At 43.9% G+C, this 20,218-nt stretch overlaps 1 protein-coding gene and 3 non-coding genes across 4 annotated transcripts in view; 2 read left to right on the forward strand and 2 right to left on the reverse strand.

Annotated features, from left to right (window-relative positions):
- LOC145335841 (putative G-protein coupled receptor 139) overlaps positions 1–3,404 on the forward strand; it is a 47,110-nt gene extending 43,706 nt beyond the window's left edge. The window contains exon 4 of the mRNA XM_080181567.1: positions 2,509–3,404. Within this exon, the coding sequence (XP_080037693.1) occupies positions 2,509–3,404 (896 nt within the window). The remainder of the gene's footprint in view (positions 1–2,508) is intronic.
- A 10,611-nt stretch (positions 3,405–14,015) lies between these two features.
- Positions 14,016–14,089, reverse strand: trnai-aau (transfer RNA isoleucine (anticodon AAU)). Its single transcript has one exon. It is a non-coding gene; the product is annotated as a tRNA-Ile (tRNA).
- A 3,336-nt stretch (positions 14,090–17,425) lies between these two features.
- trnap-agg (transfer RNA proline (anticodon AGG)) lies at positions 17,426–17,511 on the forward strand. Its single transcript is given in 2 exon segments — positions 17,426–17,461; positions 17,476–17,511. It is a non-coding gene; the product is annotated as a tRNA-Pro (tRNA).
- Positions 17,512–19,452: 1,941 nt separating this feature from the next.
- trnas-gcu (transfer RNA serine (anticodon GCU)) lies at positions 19,453–19,534 on the reverse strand. Its single transcript has one exon. It is a non-coding gene; the product is annotated as a tRNA-Ser (tRNA).
- Between the last annotated feature and the right edge of the window lie 684 nt (positions 19,535–20,218).

The following is a 20,218-nucleotide window of genomic DNA, read 5'->3' on the forward strand; positions in this document are numbered from 1 at the left end:
ATTTTAACTCAAATGCATTCCATGTAACTGTCAGGCTGCCGCTTAATGACGCACATTGTCACCCGATCAAACTCTGTTCGATTCTGAAATTCCTATCAGTGATTACTCTCCTTCATTTCCATTTTGACACATTCCCTGCTCATTTCTCAGAGCCCAGCACACCGACTCCCCTTAAAGTACTTGTGTCACAGTGCCTCACAGCGCCAGGGACCGTCTTTGATTCCAGCCTTGGTGACTGTCTGGATGGACTTTTCACTTTGTCCCGTGCCCGGGGGCTCCAGTTTCCCGCCAAACTCCAAAGATTTGCAGTTTTGATTGTCTGGCCATGTCATGTTAATCTTTGATATACAAAGATGCCTAGGTTAGGAGGGTGCGCCAGAATAAATTGTGGGACTCTGGGTAAGGACTGGAGGGAAAGGCCTGGGTGGAATGGTCTTTCAGAGAGTTAGTGTCGTCGAAAGGGACCAAATGGCCTCCTACTGGGCTATATGGACTCTATGTTTCTATGATTCATTATTAATGCCCGTTTTATTTGTAAATTCACTTGTATATTTTCGTTTATTTCTCAACTTTTCCATGCATTCTTTCATTTTTCCCCAGATTTCCTCACATCCCTCTCTCTAGCACTTTTTCCGCCCCTCTCCATATCTTCCTCGGCACTCCCACAACCCCCTCTCTCTCGCTACCCCTAAATCTCTCACTCCCTCTGTCTCTATCCCATTCCTTCTCCCCAACCCTCTTATTATTTGTGCCTCTGACTTCTCGGGTCTCTCTCTTCATGATCTTCATGGAATCATGGAAATGTATAAAATAGAATATGTGAATGCACCTGCACTATATTTTCACCGAGTAAATACATGTAAAAGGTGGACGGTTCCTTTCGCCAGGGCTCGCTGCCCATTAATTTAACCCTCTTTACATTTCATAGCGATCATTCGGAGAGTGTAGACCTCTTCTCTATTCTTTCCTACCTTATTGAAACGCTGCACGGATTTGAAACAATTTTGATATCCGCACCGAATGTCCTTGCAGTTGTTTTTTTTACATATTTCTAAATGCTTGGCATTTCTTTCTGCCCTTTGTTACATTATAGCTCATTTTGCACATCCCAATCTACCATTTGTTATGTTATAAAATCCAGCTCACATCTTAGATGTCCAGCTCCTGAATAAAACCTTTCCTGAGCCGTTGTTCAATCTAAACTCCTGCATTCCACTATTTCCACAACCAGTCAATCTGTTCAAAGTCTCGATTAAGAAGAACTAATGCAAAACTCGGCTGTCATATCTTAGTTAACACGAATGTGTTCCATGCACCCATATGCTTACTGATCTTAAACATTCATGTCTTCTCCTTATATATCCCACAATCCGCCTGCTCATCACTTTTTCTCAAACAGTCTTGAAGGGCTTCGTATTTCATTTTACTTCCCTTCTTATCCATTCCCTTTGAAGGTCTGTGACACCCAAATTATTTATTGCTTCGTACAAAGGGCCACCGACTTGACATATTAGCAAAGTTCAGTCATCATGACTGAATGCCCCAACTGATGAAATTGTTCAGAATATCCTAGTTGTAACGTAATCTTTCTTCTTATTTCCTCCGTTTTATCATGCATTGTTTTCCACTGGTCATAAATTATACAGAGTGAATGTAGATGTTAACAATGTATTTCTGTCTGAGGATAAGATTGTAAAGATAGAAACAAAACACATGTTCCATACATTTTCAAAAGGAGAAATGGAACATTCATTGAATGCATTTCATTTAACAGTCATATGTTAAAAATGGCGGCGCGGGCTCGTTGGGCCGAAGGGCCTATTTCCCGTGCTGTGTGTTGTTTGCTCTTGACACCTTCAGCTGGGACTGACATACATCAGAACAAAACTTCGCTGCGTAGTGATTCAGTTCTACCTGATATTATCGAGACTCCCTGTATAATGATCAAGATCAGCAATTTGATCTGAATCTTTCACATCGATCGAGTGAGTATCACTAATAGTGATCTATGGTGATGACCCAGGAGAAACCAATATCACTTTCGCGAGGTGGTGGCACAGTGGTCCTGCCAGTGGGCTCATAATCCCAACACCCAGCATAATGATCTGGGGACCTGTGTTCAAATCCCACCATGGTATCAAGTGAAATGTGGATTCATTGAAAATCTGTAGTTAACAATCTAGTGGTGACAAAAGAACCATTTTTGGTTGTTCTACAGATGTGCCTGGTTCATACATGTCCTTTTCCCTGTCTGGCTTACATGTGAATTTCGACCACATTAATGTGCTTGACTCTGAAGTGAAGGGTATTTAGAGACGGGATAAATATGACCCAGGCAGCGACCCCCACATCCCTAAACAAAGAATAAAATAACTTTGGAATGATGGGGAGCTGCAATCAATACACAATGGAATAAAAAGCAAGATTGTTCTTCAGAAAAAAAACTTAAAAAAAAACTTTTTTTTTAGCAATCTAAAGTATTATTTTATTTATTATTCTCATTTGCAGCCAACTTAGTGACGATAATCATTCTATCTCGGCGGAAATGTGGTTTGTCCAACTGTGTCACTCTCTATCTGGTGGCAATGGCAGCAGCAGATCTACTGGTCGTTATCATAGACCTAATATTTAGGCATATTCCGATAGTATATCGTGATAATTTTAGATTCATGTATGACATCCCGGTGTGTAATATCCACAGTGTTCTGCTTTATGCAGTCACAGATTGTTCTGTCTGGTTCACTGTCGCTTTCACCTTTGATAGATTTGCAGCCATTTGCTGCCAGAGGTGGAACAATAAATATTGTACAGAGAAAACAGCAGTTATCATTCTGGGAACAGTGGTTCTGCTGAGCTGCTTATGTAACATTTTCTGGTACTTTATGTTGACAGGTTGGTACTTACTAGACCACAGTCCCTGGTTTTGTGCTGTGGCAATAGCGGTTTTGCCATCTCAGTTCTGGGTAACAATCGAGTCCCTTCACTATGTTTTAAATCCATGTATCCCATTCGTTCTGATTCTGCTGCTCAATGCTATCACTGTAAGACACATTGTCATGGCCAGCAGAGCCCGACGCAGGCTTCGGGATCACAGTGGTGAGAGTCCAAGAGACTCAGAGATTGAGAACAGAAGAAAATCCATGATTTTGCTTTTTGTTATCTCAGCAAATTTCATCATGTTATGGGGCCTTATAATGGTGTATTCGATATGGTACAGAATCCAATGGTTGGGGTATAGATCTCTGTTTCTGCACAAGTTTGTGCAGGAAATAGGATTCATGCTCCAGGTCCTGAGTTGCTGCACAAATACTGGCATTTATGCCGTGACTCAATCAAAGTTTAGAGATCAGTTGTACATTTTTGTGACATATCCCTTTACTGCAATTCGTAAGTATATTAAATGATCAGGTGAACTAAATAATTTCTGGAGACTAAGATATATCCCGTTTTATTTTCTGACTGAGCAGCCCTCATTTGGCATCTATGATACACACATTGCAGACTGGTTGATATTTCATGGAGTTGATATCAAAAATGGGGTGGTGTAAATCTCCTTCCCATGGGATTGGTGATACCGTCATAGTGGAGACAATCATTTTTCTTCTGGTATTTGTCCTTAAGCTGCAGTGGGATTTTCTGCTCGTCAGGACTGAGGTGAGGAGAAATCAGTGCAGCCAGAGATTGGTGAATCTGTGGAATTCACTACCACAGAAAGTAACTGAGGCGTAAACAATGTGTGAGTTCAAGACGAAAATAGCTCTTGGGTTTCAAGGGATGATGGGATATAGGAGAAGACAGGATCAACAATGTGCTTTTGATGATCAGCTCTGATCAATGTGAGTGGCGAGCAGGCTCAAAGTGCCGATTGTCCTATTCCTGTGTCTATTTTCTATTGTTCTAAGTTCCTACGTCAGTGGTGCAAAATGATGCGGTAACAAGAAATTAATCTGCTCCTCTTGGGGTCAAAGCTACAAACACAGTCGGTTTGGTCTTCCCTTTCCACAATTTTGCCCTTCACAAACCGTGCAATTGTCGGCTGCAAAATGTCTCTGTGACACGAGAGCAGGACAGGCATTTTGTCCAAGGATGAGGTGTTTCAGGCTGTTTGGAATCATTCTCTTTATTCCTGGGATCTGCCACTGAGGCAATATAGCACTGCTGTGTTCCTGACTGGGATATGCGATGAAGCAAAAGTTGAACTGACATATTTTTGCCTCCATGAGGGCTAAAACATAACCTTCATCTTGTCTCCCTATGTGTTATAGTCACAATACACATGTCTTATAGTTGTCACAACTTGTTTCCTTTTATCACTGACAGTTAACAAAGTCACTGTGAATGTCACTTCAAACTGATGCAGAAAATAACTCTTTCAGTCATCATAATGTAACCATTGAAGCTAAAAGCGTGGATAACAGTTAATGCAGTCTCAATATATATCACTTAGAAAAGCTCATTCTGAACATCGTTGCAAATGGCTGCGGTGGATAAACACATTTCATGCAACTTTAAAATACAATATTGTTGATCATTTCAAATGGTCATGACACATATAATCAAACTCTCCGAGATAATACAATTTAAAATAGTAATGATCCGTATCAGTTAAACTAGCTGCTGTACAGATTTGCAGTGTTGACTCATAACACCTGGAACTCGGGTTTGATTCTGCATTGGGTTACTGTTTGCCTGGAGTTTGCACATTCTTAACATGTCTTCCTGGTTTTCCTCCCGATGTCCTGGTTCCCTCCCACAGTCCAAGGTTGTGCAGGTTGGGTACATTGGCTATGTTAAATCTGTGGGGTTACAGGGATTGGGGGGAGAGCTGGATGGTAGCAAGTACTTTCAGAGAGGGAAAAGTGGACAACTAGTGATGGACAAAGTTGGTGGAATTGCGGATTATGATGAGGACAGCTGGAGGATAGAGCAGGACATAGATCGGTTGGAGAGTTGAGCGGAGAGATGGCAGATGGACAAATGTGAGGTAATGCATTTTGGAAGGTCTAATACAAAAGAAAAATGTGCTGCAAATGGCTGAACCCTTAAGATTATTGATGGACAAAGGAATCTGTGTGTACAGGTACACAGGTCACAGAAAGTGGCATCGCAGGTGGAGAAGTCCGTCTAAGGGGAAATGGAATACTTGCTTTTATCAGTCGGGACATTGAGTTTAAACATTGGCAAGTGAAGTTGCAAAGTTATAGCACTTAAATGGGCCGCACTTTGAATATAGTGTTCAATTATGTTCACCGCAGGACCAGAAGGATGAAGAGGCTTTGGAGAGGGTAAAGAAAAGACTTATCAGGATGGTGGCTGGTACGGAGGCAATTAACTATGAGGAGAAGTAGCAGAAGCTTGTTCTATTCTCACTGGAACGAGGGAGTATGAGGGGTGATCTGATAGAATTCTACAAGATTATGAGAGGCATGGACAGAGTGGATAGTCAGAAGCCTTTTTTTTCCCAGGATGGAAGAGCCAAATACAAGGAGCATGGGTTTAAGGTATACGAGTAACATTTAACAGAGATGTACGAGGCACGTTTTTTTGACACAGAGAGTGATGGGTGCCTCGAATTCGCTGCCGGGGGGAGATAGTGCAAGTGGATACAAGAGTGACGTTTATTGAGGGTCTGGAGAAATACATGAATACATTGGGAATAGGCGGATATGGTTCCTGAAATAGTAGGGGGTTTTATTTCAGATGGGCCATATGGTCAGTGCAGGCTTGGAGGGGGGAGGGGGAGCGCGAAGAGCCTGTTTCTGTGTTGTAATTTCCTTTGTTATTTAATCGTTCTTCTAATAAATTCTGGTCAACAACGCTCACATCTCATGAATGAATAAAGATAAAACTGTCGATTCAGTTTGTGTTCATGCATTTCCCTTTGCTTTTCAAGCCGCTTGCAGTTTCAATTGCTTTGTGTTTATCAAATATTGTGAATATCAGTGTGAGAACATTGTCGTATCCACAAAAAAGAACGACAGGATCTCAGAGTGATATGTATCAACAAATAGGGCGGCATGCATATTTCAGCACAACAAATCTGTACCTGAGGTTCGGTGTTAGAAATAGAACTTGGCCAAGCTGAGGAAAGAATGTCAGTCTGGTGTTGACTGAACACCAGAATCCCTCCTGTGTCCTCCACACACGCAACACATGATCGATTGGTGCCAGCTCTGTTGCAAAACTCGTCCCATAGGGTACCACAGTGTGGGAAAGTGAGGCTGTTCCGAGCCGTTCCACATGGGTCATGTTTCTGGCTGCTATAGCAAGCCCAGCATTTCTATTTGGAAGATCTTATTTCTGTTTCAGAGTCTGGGGAAAGATTTTCCGACCAGGTTCGCCTCAAAACCGGGGAAACCCGCCCCAGGTTAATGTACTTTTCGTTGTCCCCCCCCTCCCCCCCCCCCGGCACCGCCGCCCCCCCCCCACCCCCCCGCGCCCCCCCCCCTCCCCCACTTCTGTAATTCACGTGGCGGGAGGAATGGGAGAATTCCTTGTTTGAGGTAGATATCGCATGTGTTTCATTGTTCCTTCACGATTGTCAGTTTTTTTTACCCTACATATATTAGAACAATGTGTAAGAGTCACACGGTCACAACAAACAAATCTTTCAAATTTGTTGAAGTGATATGAGATTTGTTGACCAAAGAAGCAATTATTGCCCATCTCACGTTTCTCCTGAAAGGGTGTTGGGGAGGTGGCTGATTAAACATTGCAGTGCTGTGGTGTAGGTACATCCACAACACTGCGAGGGAGCATTGTCCTTGAATTTGGCACACTGACAATGAGGGAAAGGCCATACGATTCGAAGTCAGGATGGGGAATGGTTCTGAGTGTAACTGTTAGACCTTGGTGACACAATGTATTTTCTGGTCCTGTCCTTCATGTTTCCAATCGTCGTGAGTTTGGAAGGAGCTGACTAAGGAATGAATAGAATCCCTATGGTGCCGGAGGAGACAATTCAAACCATCGAGCCTGCACTGCATCTCTGATAGAACGCCGTACACATGCCCTTTTAGCCAACCCTATCCCCTCAATCCCCCACATTGAAGACAGCTGAACCATCTAACCTACACATCTTGGAACACAAAGCGACAGCATGTCGAGGCCAATCCACATAACTGGCACTTCCTTTGACTGAGGAGGAAACGGGGGTACCCAGAGGTACCCTACACAGGCACGGAGCATGTGTGAACTCCACACTGACAGTCACACAGTGCAGGTATTAAACCCAGATTCCTGGCACTGTGATGTGAAAATGTCATCTCGTGTGTCGCCTTGTGAGACCCTGCAGTGCCTCATCTCCGTGACACTGCCCAGTTAACATGCTTTTTTTTTCCATCTAGCCGACACGCCTTTGGACGCGAAGGGGAAATTTAGCATGTCCTATCCATCTAAACTATATATTTTTGGAGTGTGGGAATAAACCAGATATTCGGGAGGAAACTCCGGCAAACACGGGGAAAATGTGCAAACTCCGCATAGACAGTGACCAATGCTCCTGAGAGCTGTGAGATAGAACCCGTGCCGCTCAGACAAAAAGAACATATTCATCACACTCGGCATTTCTTCCTTGGAATTTGCATACAAGTGGGCACTGGAGATGTTTTATGTGTGAGAGAATTCCTGGTCTCTTACATGCTAAAAGAACAAATAACAGACAGCAGTACAGCACAGGGATAGGCCCTTTGGCCCACCAAACCTGTACCAACACAGCTGCCTCTGTAATCTAATACTTTCTTGCCTCTACGTGGCCCATATCCCTCTACTCTCTGTCGAATCGTGTATCTACCCAGATGCCTCTTGAACGTTGTTACAGAATCTGCTTCCAGCATCCCCTCCGGCGATGTTTTCCAGGCATTCACCACTCTCTGTGTGAAAATCCTGCCCTTAATCACTTTTAAACTTTCTCACATTCAACTCATGCCCCGAGTAATTGACCTTTTGACCCTGGGATATAGACTCTGAGTATCCACACTCACAAACCGGCTGACGGTGAATGAGTCTCTCTCGCGCGCATGCGCGCACACACATTTGCACATACACACCCACCCACACACACACACACACACACATACATCCCCTGCCACTGCAGATGGTGAAATTAGAAATGAATAAAAATATCTGGATGAGTGAGCTTGAATCGATTGTGGTAAAATAAAATTGATTCGATAATGTTCTATGGGGAAAGGACTCTTAAATGGTCTGACCGACATGTGACTCCCGACACACAGCAATGCAGCTCACTCTGAGCTGCTCTTGGAGTTGACCTATCAAAGCAGTCGGTTTGAGGGAAATTTGGAGGCGATGATTTTGTGATATTATCGCTGGAATATTAATCCAGAAACTCAGCTAATACTCTGGGGCTCGAATCCTGCCATTGCAGCTGGTGAAATTTGAATTCAATAAAAAATGTCTATTCGCAAGAATTACTGCTGACCATGAAATTCCTCACCATCATCGGAAAAACTTATATGGTAAACTAATGTCCTTTAGGGAACAAAACCTACCGTCCTTGCCCGGTCTGGCCCACATGTGACTCCAGATCCACAGCAATGTAGTTGACTCTCAGCTGCCCTCGGGCTGCGAGGTTTGGGCAATAAATGCTGCCCAGCCAGTGACACCCAGGCTCCATGAATGAATAAAAAAGTGTCTGTGTCCTATTGGAGTTCTACTGAAATTTCTGTCGCTCTTTCAAAACCACAGGACGTCCCAAAATATGTTAATGACAATGAAGTCTTTTTGAAAAGTAATCACTGCCCAATTGCTCAACTTTTGAACTGTCTGTTCCGCGACGTCAGAAATTCCCATGTAGGAATGGGGAATAAATGCTGCAGCTGCGGCTCTGCGGCGCAAAGAATGACATGTTGGACTTCTCATCATTGTCTGGTGAGATATTCAAAGGTTGTGGTTCGGAACTCATTGGAGTCGGCTTTTTAGATAAAGAACTGGTGTATCAATACTTTCAGAGGAGTGAAACTGCCGCCCGGAAAATCATAGAATCCCCACACAGCAGAAGGGAGATATTCGGCCCATCGAGCCTGCACTAACAGCAACCCGACCCAGGCAACATTCGCGGATTGAGGTCACACAAGACACATTATCAACGAAGACGGGATTCGAACCCACGCGTGCAGAGCGCAATGGATTAGCAATCCACCGTCCTAAACACTCGGCCACCACCTCATACAACACCAACCATCCTAATGACGCCTTGAACAAAGAAGACATTTTTCCTGTAGGATAATATTGTGTTTCTACTTTCTCGTTAATTTTGCTTCGCTGTTACTCTTCCATTCGTTTTAAATCCCGAGAAAGTAGAGGGAGGCAATTCCAGTGTGAGCTTTGAATTCACCGAACATAACCCGGATTTAAAAAGCCGTAAGAAGTGTGAGCTTGTGGCGCAACGATACGGCGTCTGACTCCAGATCAGAAGGTTGCGTGTTCAAATCACGTCAGGCTCAAATGAGTCTTACTCCTCATTATTTGGATTTTGTATCTAGATAAAGTTGATTGTTCCCGAAACAACAAATCTCCAAACTATGATAAATACTATATTATAAAACACTTAATGTTTTTGCTCAATCTGCACCTGTACCTCGGGCAATAAAAATACAATATAATTAAAGAAAAACATCTCAGTTGTAAAACACTTTGAAACTTCCAGCGGTTTGGAAAAAAAAACACATTTCAAGACAAAATAAAAGTAAAATCCTGCCAATGCTGGAATCTGAAACAACAAATGGGAATGCTGGAAAAACTCAGCAGTTCTGACATCATCTGTGGAGAGAGACCAGCTGAGATTGTCCAGCATGTTCAGACTTCAAGACACCCCGTCTTTCCTCCAAAATTAAAAAGAACATGCGGTTTGATATGAAAGGCAAACGCACCTTTCTGTCTCCACCTGATTTATGTTTTTTCTTCATGCATCCATCTCATTCTCTTTCCTGCTAATCCAAAAGTCTTAATGAGTTAGTTAAAGCCGCTGTTTGCTGCATTAAATGGTTCTCCGCATTGGGGAAAATAACTGATCTCATCAGAACTGAGTTGTCGTTCCGGAAGTGGAAGTGGCAAGTGTACAATGCGTACGGTCACCTCCAAAAACAATTCCTCGTTAGTATAGTGGTTAGTATCCCCACCTGTCACGCGGGCGACCGGGATTCAATTCCCCGACGGGGAGTTTATCACAATTTTATGATGTCAAATTGTACTTGTGTTGTTCTCTAACTTTGAAAACAGAAACGAAAATGACTGTCAAGGAATGAAACTTACAAAAACGCAAATCTTTACATTTGTACCGACACTTTTCGTGACCTGAGATCAACGTTCGTTCAATTCATCAGCATTTTGGCTCACCTTTGATGTGGCGACGCCACGTAGTCATCACGTCGAATATTACCCTGATATTAGCACATTGTCAATAAGTGCTGTGATTTCATATTTTTCAGTTCTATTTTTGGATGATCCACTGATTCCCAGATCCCCGAAAATACAAAGGAAACCCCCAATGTTTTCCAATATTGGAAATCCCTTTGAGTCTGTGAGTTGTGAAGATTCATGCAGCGTGAGGAATAGAATATTAATGCATGATTGTAAGAGCAGGAAGGTTCAGTTCGAGCTGGACAACATTTTGGTGAGGCCACCGCTGGAGGACAGTGTGCAGTTCCGGTCAAATCACTACAGTAAGGATTTGATTGCACTGGGGAGGGTGCAGTGTCCATTTCCCAGGGACCAGATCGTAGACTGGGATGGAGAATTTGAGCTATGAAGAGAGACTGGATTGGATCAGGTTATTTTATTTAGAGCAGTGAAGGTTGAGAGGAGACCAGATTGAGGTGTATAAGAAATGGACAGGGTGGATAGGAAGCTGCTGCTGCCTCACAGCACCAGGGACCCGGGTTTGATTCCCGGTTTGACTCAGTGTCTGTGTGGAGTCTCCATGTTTCCCCATGTTTACGTGGATGTTCTCTGGGTGAACAAAGAACAAAGAAAATTACAGCACATTAAGCAGGCCCTTCGGCCCTCCAAGCCTGCATCGACCATGCTATCCGACTTATCCAAACCCTCCTTCCGTTCCGAGGACCAGATCCCTCTATTTCCACCTTATTCATGTATTTGTCAAGATGCCCATTTCAAAAGTCACTACCGTATCCATTTCCACTCCATCCGCGGCGAAGAGTTCCAAGCACCCACCACTCTCTGCCTCATACATCTCCTTTAATCCTTGTCCCTCGCACCTTAAGCCTTTGCCTCCTAGAAACTGACTCTTTCACCCAGGGGAGAAAAAGGCTTCTGACTATCCATTCTGTCCATGCCTCTCGCAATCTTGTGGACTTCTAGCAAGTCGCCCCTCAACCTCCGTCGTTCCAGTGACAGCAAACCGAGTTTCTCCAACTTCTCCTCATAGCTAATGCCCTCCTTACCAGGCAACATCCTGGTAAATCTTTTCTGATCCTCCTCGAAAGCTTCCACATTCTTCTGGTACTGTAGCGGCCAGAACTGAACACTATATTCCAAGTGCGGCCTCACTAAGGTTCGATAAAGCTACAGAATGTCTTGCCAATTTTTTAAACTCAGTGTCCCGGCCGATGAAAGCAAGCATGCCGTCTGCCTTCTTGACTGCCTTCTCCACCTGCGTTGCCAATTTCTGTGACCTCTGTACCTGTCCACTCAGATTGGTTTGGCTATCAATACCCTTATAGGTTCTGTCATTTACTGTATATTTCTAATCTGAATTAACATACATTTGTCCGGATTAAATTCCATCGGCCACTTCTCTGCCCAAGCCTCCAACTGATCTATATTCTGCTGCATCATCTGATGGTCCTCATCGCTATCCGCAAATTCACCAAGCTCTGTGTTGTCTGCAAATTTACTAATCAAACCAGTTATATTTTCCTCCAAATCATTTATATATATTACAAAAAGCAAAGGCCCCAGCACTGATCCCTGAGGAACACCACTTGTCACAGCCCTCTATTCAGAAATGCATTCCTTCCACTGCTACCTTCTGTCTTCTTTGACTGAGCCAGTTTTGTATGCACTTTGCCAGTTCACCTCTGATCCCATGCGACTTCACCTTCTGCACCAGTCTGTCATGAGGGACCTTGTCACAGGTCTTACTGAAGCCCATGTAGACAACATTCGCTGCCCGACCCTCATCAAACATCTTCATAACTTCCTTGAAACACTCGATCATGTTCGTGAGACACGACCTCCCCTTTACAAAACCATGTTGTTTCTCACTCATCCGTCCACTTATTTCCAAGTGGCAAAATATCCTGTCTTGAAGAATCCTCTCCAATAATTCCCCGAACATTGATGTAAGGTTCACAGGCCTGTAATTACCTGGATTGTTGGTGTTATCCTTTTTAAACAAGGAACAACGTAGGCGATTCTCCGATCATCTGGGACCTCCCCTGTAGCCAATCAGAATACAAAGATTTCTCTCAAGGCTCCAACAATTTCCTCCCTTGTCTCTCTCAGTATTTGGGGTATATCCCATCAGACCTATCTTGTCGACCTTAATATTTCTCAAGGGCACCAATACCTTCTCCGTTTTGATTTCAACATGACTCAAACCACCTGCACATCCTTCCCCAGACTCATCATCATACACGTCACTTTCAGTCAACACTGACGCAAAGTTCTCATTTAATACTTCACCCATTTACTCTAGCTCCATGCATAGATTCTCTTCGTTGCCCTTGAGTGGGCCGACCCTCTCCCTGGCTACCCTCTTGCTCGTTATGTATGTACAATCAGCCCTGGGATTTTCCTTAATCCTGCTGGCCAGTGTATTTTTCGTGGCCACTTTTAGTCAATTGTTTCATTCTATTTTTCATCTTCCTCATCAGGTTAAGGAGCGGCGCTCCAAAAGCTCATCTTACCAAATAAATCTGTTGGACTTTAACCTGGTGTCCTGCTGCTACTTAATGTGCCCACCCCCGTCCAACGTCAGCAACTCCACGTCTGTCTGTGAGAGAATGGAATTAATGCTGTATCTGTTATCCATGATCTGCATACAGATTTGCTCCTCTATCTCTTTCTCACCACACTTCCCTTTTTCCTTCTCTATCACTTCTGATCACATTGTATTGAATAGTAATTGCCTGGTGTTCTATGTGACTGATGGAGTCACTCTGTCCGTGGTACTGTTGGGGACTCAATGTGTATTTGCCAGTTAGTGGGAGCTGAGAGTGACTGCGGGGTTCATTCCCTCCCTGCGATGCTCTGCCATTTTGGGATTAATGTTGTAACTGTCCTTCTCGGTCACTATATGAGGGGACTGGGTTTACTTTTACCTATCAGTCTCTGCAACTGCCTGTGGCGTTCATCCTCTAATTGTCAGTCTCTGGCTGTGTAAATCAATGTGTATTCTTTAAATATCAGAGAAGAGAGAAAATTACAGCATAGGAGCTGCCCTTCAGCTCTCTGAGCCTCCGCCGACCATGCTGCCCATGTGAACTAAAACCTCCTTTCAGTCTGTGGCACTGAGCCTGCTTTCTGCTCAATGGGCCGAGTGTTGGCGAGTGGAATTAGTTGGGCAGGCCAGGGCATTTCATACATCACTGTAGATTCGATGGGCCAAAGGGCCTCTTCTACACTATCCTATTCTCTGATACAGGGCCTTACAACCCAAGCTTGGAAAATGATGTATTCGTAGATAATGTATTTTGGGTGGATGTCAGTATAAACTGCAGAAATTTGGGTCATGTCTTAAAACTCACAGTTTGTTTTCCCCGCATAGAATTGTTGATATTTCAAACACTTTGTCTGAATTTGTTCTGAATGCTGAAAATGTAGTGACTTTTGGAACACTTCATAGAATCAGAGAAACCCGACAGTGAATAAAGAGGCCATTTGGCCCATCGAGTCCGCACTGGCCACAATTCCACCCATGCCCTACCCCTATATCCCTACGTATTTAACCCTCATCCCACGACATTCAGAGACAATTTCAGCATGGACTCCCGTGCCGCCCAATACCGTTCAGTTTGAGGGAAAAGGAAAACTGGCCCGTACAGGGATCGAACCCGCGACCTTGGCGTTATTAGCACCACGCTCTAACCAACTGAGCTAACCGGCCACATGCGAGTAGGCGGCCACGGATGGTTATCCCGGCAGCACGGTAGCATAATGGTAAGCACTGCTGCTGCACAGCTTCAGGGACCTGGCTTCAATTAGAGGAGTTTGCACATTCTCCACGTGTCTGCGTGGGTTTCCTCCGGATTCTCCGGGTTCCTCCAACAGTCCAAAGATGTGTGGGTTAGGTTGATTGGCTGTGCTAAAATTTCCCCTTAGTGTCCTGAGATGCGAAGGCTCGAGGGATTAGCGGGTAAAAAAATGTAGGGATATGGGGGTAGGGCCTGGGTAGGATTGTGGTCAGTGCAGACTGGATGGGCTGAAGGGCCTCTTTCTGCACTGTAGGGTTAAAGAAAAACACTTATCAGAAACATAGTGTGATTTCTATATGTGTGTTGCCTGATGTTGTTGTTGCTGTTCTTGTTTTTTTCTCATATTGTGACTGTGTTTTCACTGACTGGCAATGAAGATAAATAAATAAATGTCTCATGATCGAATTGAATGGTAGAACACAGTCAACGGTGCCATGTGCAATGTCTGTTCTTAATTGCTGTGTTCTGGTGACTGGAAGAGACGGATCGATGGATACTGAGGGAAATAAGGGTGGAAATTGCAGTGGCAATGGAGGCAATTTCTAACCCAGCTCGTTAAATGGGTGATGCCAAATAAGTGGAGAATTGCAAAGGGTAAAGACACCTCTTCAGAAATGGCTTTAAGAATCAGTCCAATGAGTTTAATATCAGTTTAATTGTTGGGCCGAAGGGCCTGTTTCTTGTGCTGTGTTCTTCTTTGTTGTTCAATGTGTAATATTCTCCAAATAATAACCGGAGGGGAAAAAAATAACACCCACCTGTGCTAATGCACAATAATTAAGGAAAGCCCCGCAATAATCCCATAGTTAATGAACTTGATCGAGATCTTCATGAGGGTAATGGAAAAGGCAAGGATTCAAATCCCATTCCTGACAGTGTTTGGGGGAGGCAGTGGCAGTGGACAAGTAATCCAGAGATCCTGGGTAATACTCTGGGAAGCTGGGTTCAAAACCCAAAAGGGCAGATGGTGAAATTTTAATTCAAGACAAACCCTGAATTAATTGCCCATTCTTATAAAACCTCATGCGGTTTACTAATGTCCTTCAGGGAACAAAATCTGCAGGAGGAGTGTATTTGAATCAGCAAGTCGAGAGGTAACAAAAACATGGATGAGGGTTTCAGGTGCAGTTGAGATCAGGTATTATCAACAATGTGTGAAGTTACACAGCTGGAAACAGGTGGCCTTGGTGCAGGAACAGATGTGTGGTCAGAATCTCATTTCCAGGTGTAATGATGTGCCAAGGTTATATGGGTTTGTTTCGGCCTCGACAGTGACCAGGGAGAGTGATGGAGTCATTGACTGGGAATGGAATTTGTGGTGGGACCTTTGGCCTTCCAGATGTTTAATGGGGAATTATCTGCTTATCTAGTACAAGCTGCTGGATAAGCAATCTAATAATTTAATAAGAGGGATTGGTTCTGAGAGCTGATGGTGAGCTGGAACTGGGTATTTTCAGCTTACGTGTGAAAACTAACACTGATCTTCAGATTATGACACCGAGAGGTGAGGTCTAGAAATAGGAGGGAGCCAAGGATAAATCCTTCAAAGATTCGGGAGGTAACAACACAGGAGGGAGAAGAGTGACCATTGCGGGTGATATTGTGCTACTGACCAGAAAGGTAAGAATGGAACGAGGCGAGTGCAGCCTTCCCCAGCTGGACAACCATAGAACATAGAACATTACAGCGCAGTACAGGCCCTTCGGCCCTCGATGTTGTGCCGACCGGTGGAACTAATCTAATGACCCTCTAACCTAAACTCTTCCAATATTATCCATATGCCTATCCACTGACCATTTGAACGCCCTTAAAGTTGGCGAGTCCACAGCTGCTGCAGGCAGAGCATTCCACACCCTTACTACCCTCTGAGTAAAGAACCTACCTCTGACATCTGTCCTATAATCCTCACCCCTCAATTTAAAGCTATGTCCCCTCGTATTAGCCATCACCATCCGAGGGAAAAGGGCTCTCACTGTCCACCCTATGCAATCCTCTGATCATCTTGTGTGCCTCAATTAGGTCACCTCTTAACCTTCTTCTCTCCAACGAAAACAACCTCAAGTCCCACAGCCTTTCCTCATAAGGCCTTCTCACCATACCAGGCAACATCCTGGTAAACCTCCTCTGCACCCTTTCCAATGCTTCCACATCTTTCTTATAATGCGGCGACCAGAGCTGTACGCAATACTCCAAGTGCGGCCGCACCAGAGTTTTGTACACTTGCAACATGAACTCACGGCTCCGAAATTCAATACCTCTACCAATAAAAGCTAACACACCGTACGTCTTCTTAACAACCTTATCAACCTGGATGCCAACTTTCAGGGATCTATGCACACGTACAGCGAGATCTCTCTGCTCGTCGACACGACCAAGAGTCCTTCCATTAGCCCTATATTCTGGACTCCTGTTACTCTTACCAAAGTGAATCACCTCACACTTTTCCGCATTGGTCTTCTACACTTTGCTCAATCTGTTCTTCACAACAATCCTTGAACTGATGTGATGGGAGTTTCTTTCGCTGAGAGAAGCTACAATCCCAACACTGAACATCCTGTTGAATATCCAGGGTCTAAGACAAAGAGGATCGCATTTCCCCCTGAATCTGCTGTGTTTTTCTTCAATGTTCCATTCGAATGACAGCCTGAAAGGATAGCTAGTTAACAGAAGTTTATTCGCTGAAAAAAATAGTGCGCCGAAGGCTCGTTGGTCTAGTGGTATGCGGTCAGTAAAGTCAGTATGCGGGTAAAATGTATAATTTAAAAGGGAATTTGAATGTAAGCATATATTGCAAAAAAACTGGAGTAAGAAAGTAGAGAAATATTGTTTCAATTGTGTTGATGAAGTCACAACTGGAATATTGTGTCCAGTTTTGGTCTTATTTGAGGAAAGATGAGGTGGTATTACATCCAGCACTTTTTCCCTTCCTTCTCTATGTGCGGTATGCTTTGTCTGCAAGAAACCATACCTTTCACTGTATACTATTTCATGTGACAAAAATAAATCAAATCCAATCAAATCCGGCTGTCAGAATGAGATTACCGACGCGACTGGCGAGTTACAACCACAGGTCGACTTGGCGAGTGGTGAAAACTGAGATCACTGCTTCTGATCTTCACCAGAACAGACAGTGAAATGGAACATTGTTCGGGAACGTTCCTGATTTTACAATGTTGTTCCGAAAGAAATGGTTAATAATCTGTGGGAGATATTGAAAAAATATGTCCATTTATCCAGCTTTGGCGGTTGGCTCGTTGGTCTAGGGGTATGATTCTCGCTTAGGGTTACGGTATTAAAATGCGAGAGGTCCCGGGTTCAAATCCCGGACGAGCCCCGGAGTTATTTTTATTTTTTTCCAAAGTAGATTCCGAAAATGATTAAAATCAGGAGCAGATTAGAGTTCCCGAGAAATCATTGCAGAGAATATATTACTGCAGAACATGGTCCATTTACCAGTGACCAGATCGTTGTCTGGGATGGAGAATTTGAGCTGTGAAGAGAGACTGGATTGGATCAGACTGTTTTATTTCGAGCAGTGAAGGCTGAGAGGAGACCTGATTGAGGTATATAAGGAATGGACAGGGTGGATCGGAAGCTGCTGCTGCCTTATAGCACGGGCATTCGACCTCTGACCTTCGGGTAAGCGTTCTCCAAGGCGGCCTTCACGACACACGACAGCGCAGAGTCGCTGAGCAGAGACTGATAGCCAAGTTCCGCACACATGTGGAAGGGTCTCAACCGGGATCTTGGGTTCATGTCGCCCTATCTGTAACCCCCCGTGACTTGTCTGGGTTTGCAAACCCTCAATTACTGTACTGTCTGGAGACAATACACATCTCTTTAACCTATGCATAATGCTCTTTCCACTCACATTTTCGTCATCTTTAAGACTTGAATTGCAGGTTAGGTGTAAAGATTCGCATTGTAATCAGTAATTTGTAAACTGTCTATGCTGTTATATGCTCTGTCTGAGGCCAGAACTCTCCATTCACCCGGCGAAGGGGCAAACCCCAAAAGCTCATCAATGATCTGGATGATAATGTGGTAAATTGGTTCAGTAAATTTGCTGACGATATAACGATTGGAGGAGTAGTGGACAGTGAGGAAGGTTTTCAAAGCTTACAGAGGGATTTGAGTCAGCTAGAAAAATGGGCAGAAAAATGGCAGATGGAGTTTAATGCAGACAAGTGTGAGGTGTTGCACTTTGGAAGGACAAACCAAGCTAGAACATACAAAGTTAATGGTAGGACACTGAAGAGTGCAGGAGAACAGAAGGATCTGGGAATACAGATACAGAATTCCCTAAAAGTGGCGTCACAGGTAGATAGGGTCGTAAAGAGTGCTTTTGAACATTGGCCTTTATAAATCAAAGTATTGAGTATAAGAGTTGGAATGTTATGGTTAGGTTGTATAAGGCATCGCTGAGGCCGAACTTAGAGTATCGTGTGCAGTTTTGGTCACCTAATTACAGGATGGATATTAATAAGGTTGAAAGAGTGCAGAGAAGGTTCACAAGGATGATGCCGGGATTTGAGAAACTGAGTTACAGAGAATGGTTGAATAGGTTAGGACTTTATTCCTTGGATCTTAGAAGAATGGGGGGAGATTTGATAGAGGCGTACAAAATTATGATGGGTACAGATAGAGTGAATGCAAATAGACTTTTTCAACGGAGGCGAGGGGAGGGAAAAAAAGTAGAGGACATGGGTTAAGGGTGAAGGGGAAAGGTTAAAGGGAGTATTGGGGGGGAGGTCTTCTTCACACAGAGAGTGGTGGGAGTGTGGAATGAGCTGCCGGATGAAGTGGTAAATGCGGGCCCATTTTTAACATTGAAGAAAAGCTTGGACAGGTACATGGATGAGAGAGGTGCGGAAGGATATGGTTCAAGTGCAGGTAAGTGGGACTAGGTAGAAAAATGGTTCGGCACAGCCAGGGAAGGCCAAAAGGCCTGTTTCTGAGCTGTAATGTTCTATGGGAAAAGGGAATAAATGCTGCAGCTGCGGCGCAAAGAATGACATGTTGGACTTTTCATCGTTATCTGGCGAGATATTCAAAGATTGTGGTCAGGAACTCATTGGAGTCGGCTTTTTAGCTAAGGAACTGGTGTATCAATGCTTTCAGAGAAGTGAAACTGCCGCCCCGAAAATCAAACAATCCCCACAGTGCAGAAGAAGGGCATTCGGCCCATCGAGACTACACCAACAGCAATCCGACCCAGGCCGCATCCCCACACACTGAGTTTACCCCCAATAAAGGGGCAGTGAAGACGTATTTCCGACGAGGATGGGATGCAAACCCACACGTGTAGAACGCAATGAAGTAGCAATCCATCGCCTTCACCACTGGGCCACCTCGTCATACAAAAATGCCCTTTCTAATCACCTCTTGAACAAAGAACACATTTCTCCTGTAGGATAATGTTGTGTTTCTACTTTCTCGTTAATTTTGCTTCGTTGTTACCCTTCCATTCTATTTAAATCCCGAGAAAGTAAAGAGGGAGACAATTCCCTGTTTGATTTTTGAATTCACCAAACACAACACAGATGTAAAAGGCCCGTAAGGTCTGTGAGCTTGTGGCGCAACGGTAGCGCGTCTGTACTCCAGATTAGAAGGTTGTGTGTTCAAATCACGTCAGATTCAAGGAACAATTATTCATCCGTCCTCGGATTTTGGATCTGGATAAAGTTTATTGTTCCTGAAATGACGAATTTCAAAACGATGAGAGATACAGTACTTTATGTATATGCTCAACTTGCGCCAGTGCCTCGGGCAATAAAAAGACAATATAATGAAAGGAATGTATCTCAGCTGTAAAGCACTTTGAAACTTCCAGCCGTTTGGGAAAAAAAAAACACATTTCGAGACAAGATAAAAGCAAAATACTGCCGATGCTGGAATCTGAAACAACAAATGAAAATGCTGGAAAAACTCAGCAGGTCTGACATCATCTGTGGCGAGAGACCAGCTGAGATTGTCCAGAATGTTCAGACTTCAAGACACCCCGTCTTTCCTCCAAAATTAAAAAGAACATGCGGTTTGAT

This window comes from Carcharhinus amblyrhynchos, unplaced genomic scaffold, assembly GCF_965287045.1.
Source record: "Carcharhinus amblyrhynchos unplaced genomic scaffold, sCarAmb.v2.hapA scaffold_42, whole genome shotgun sequence".
Taxonomy (NCBI): Eukaryota; Metazoa; Chordata; class Chondrichthyes; order Carcharhiniformes; family Carcharhinidae; genus Carcharhinus; species Carcharhinus amblyrhynchos.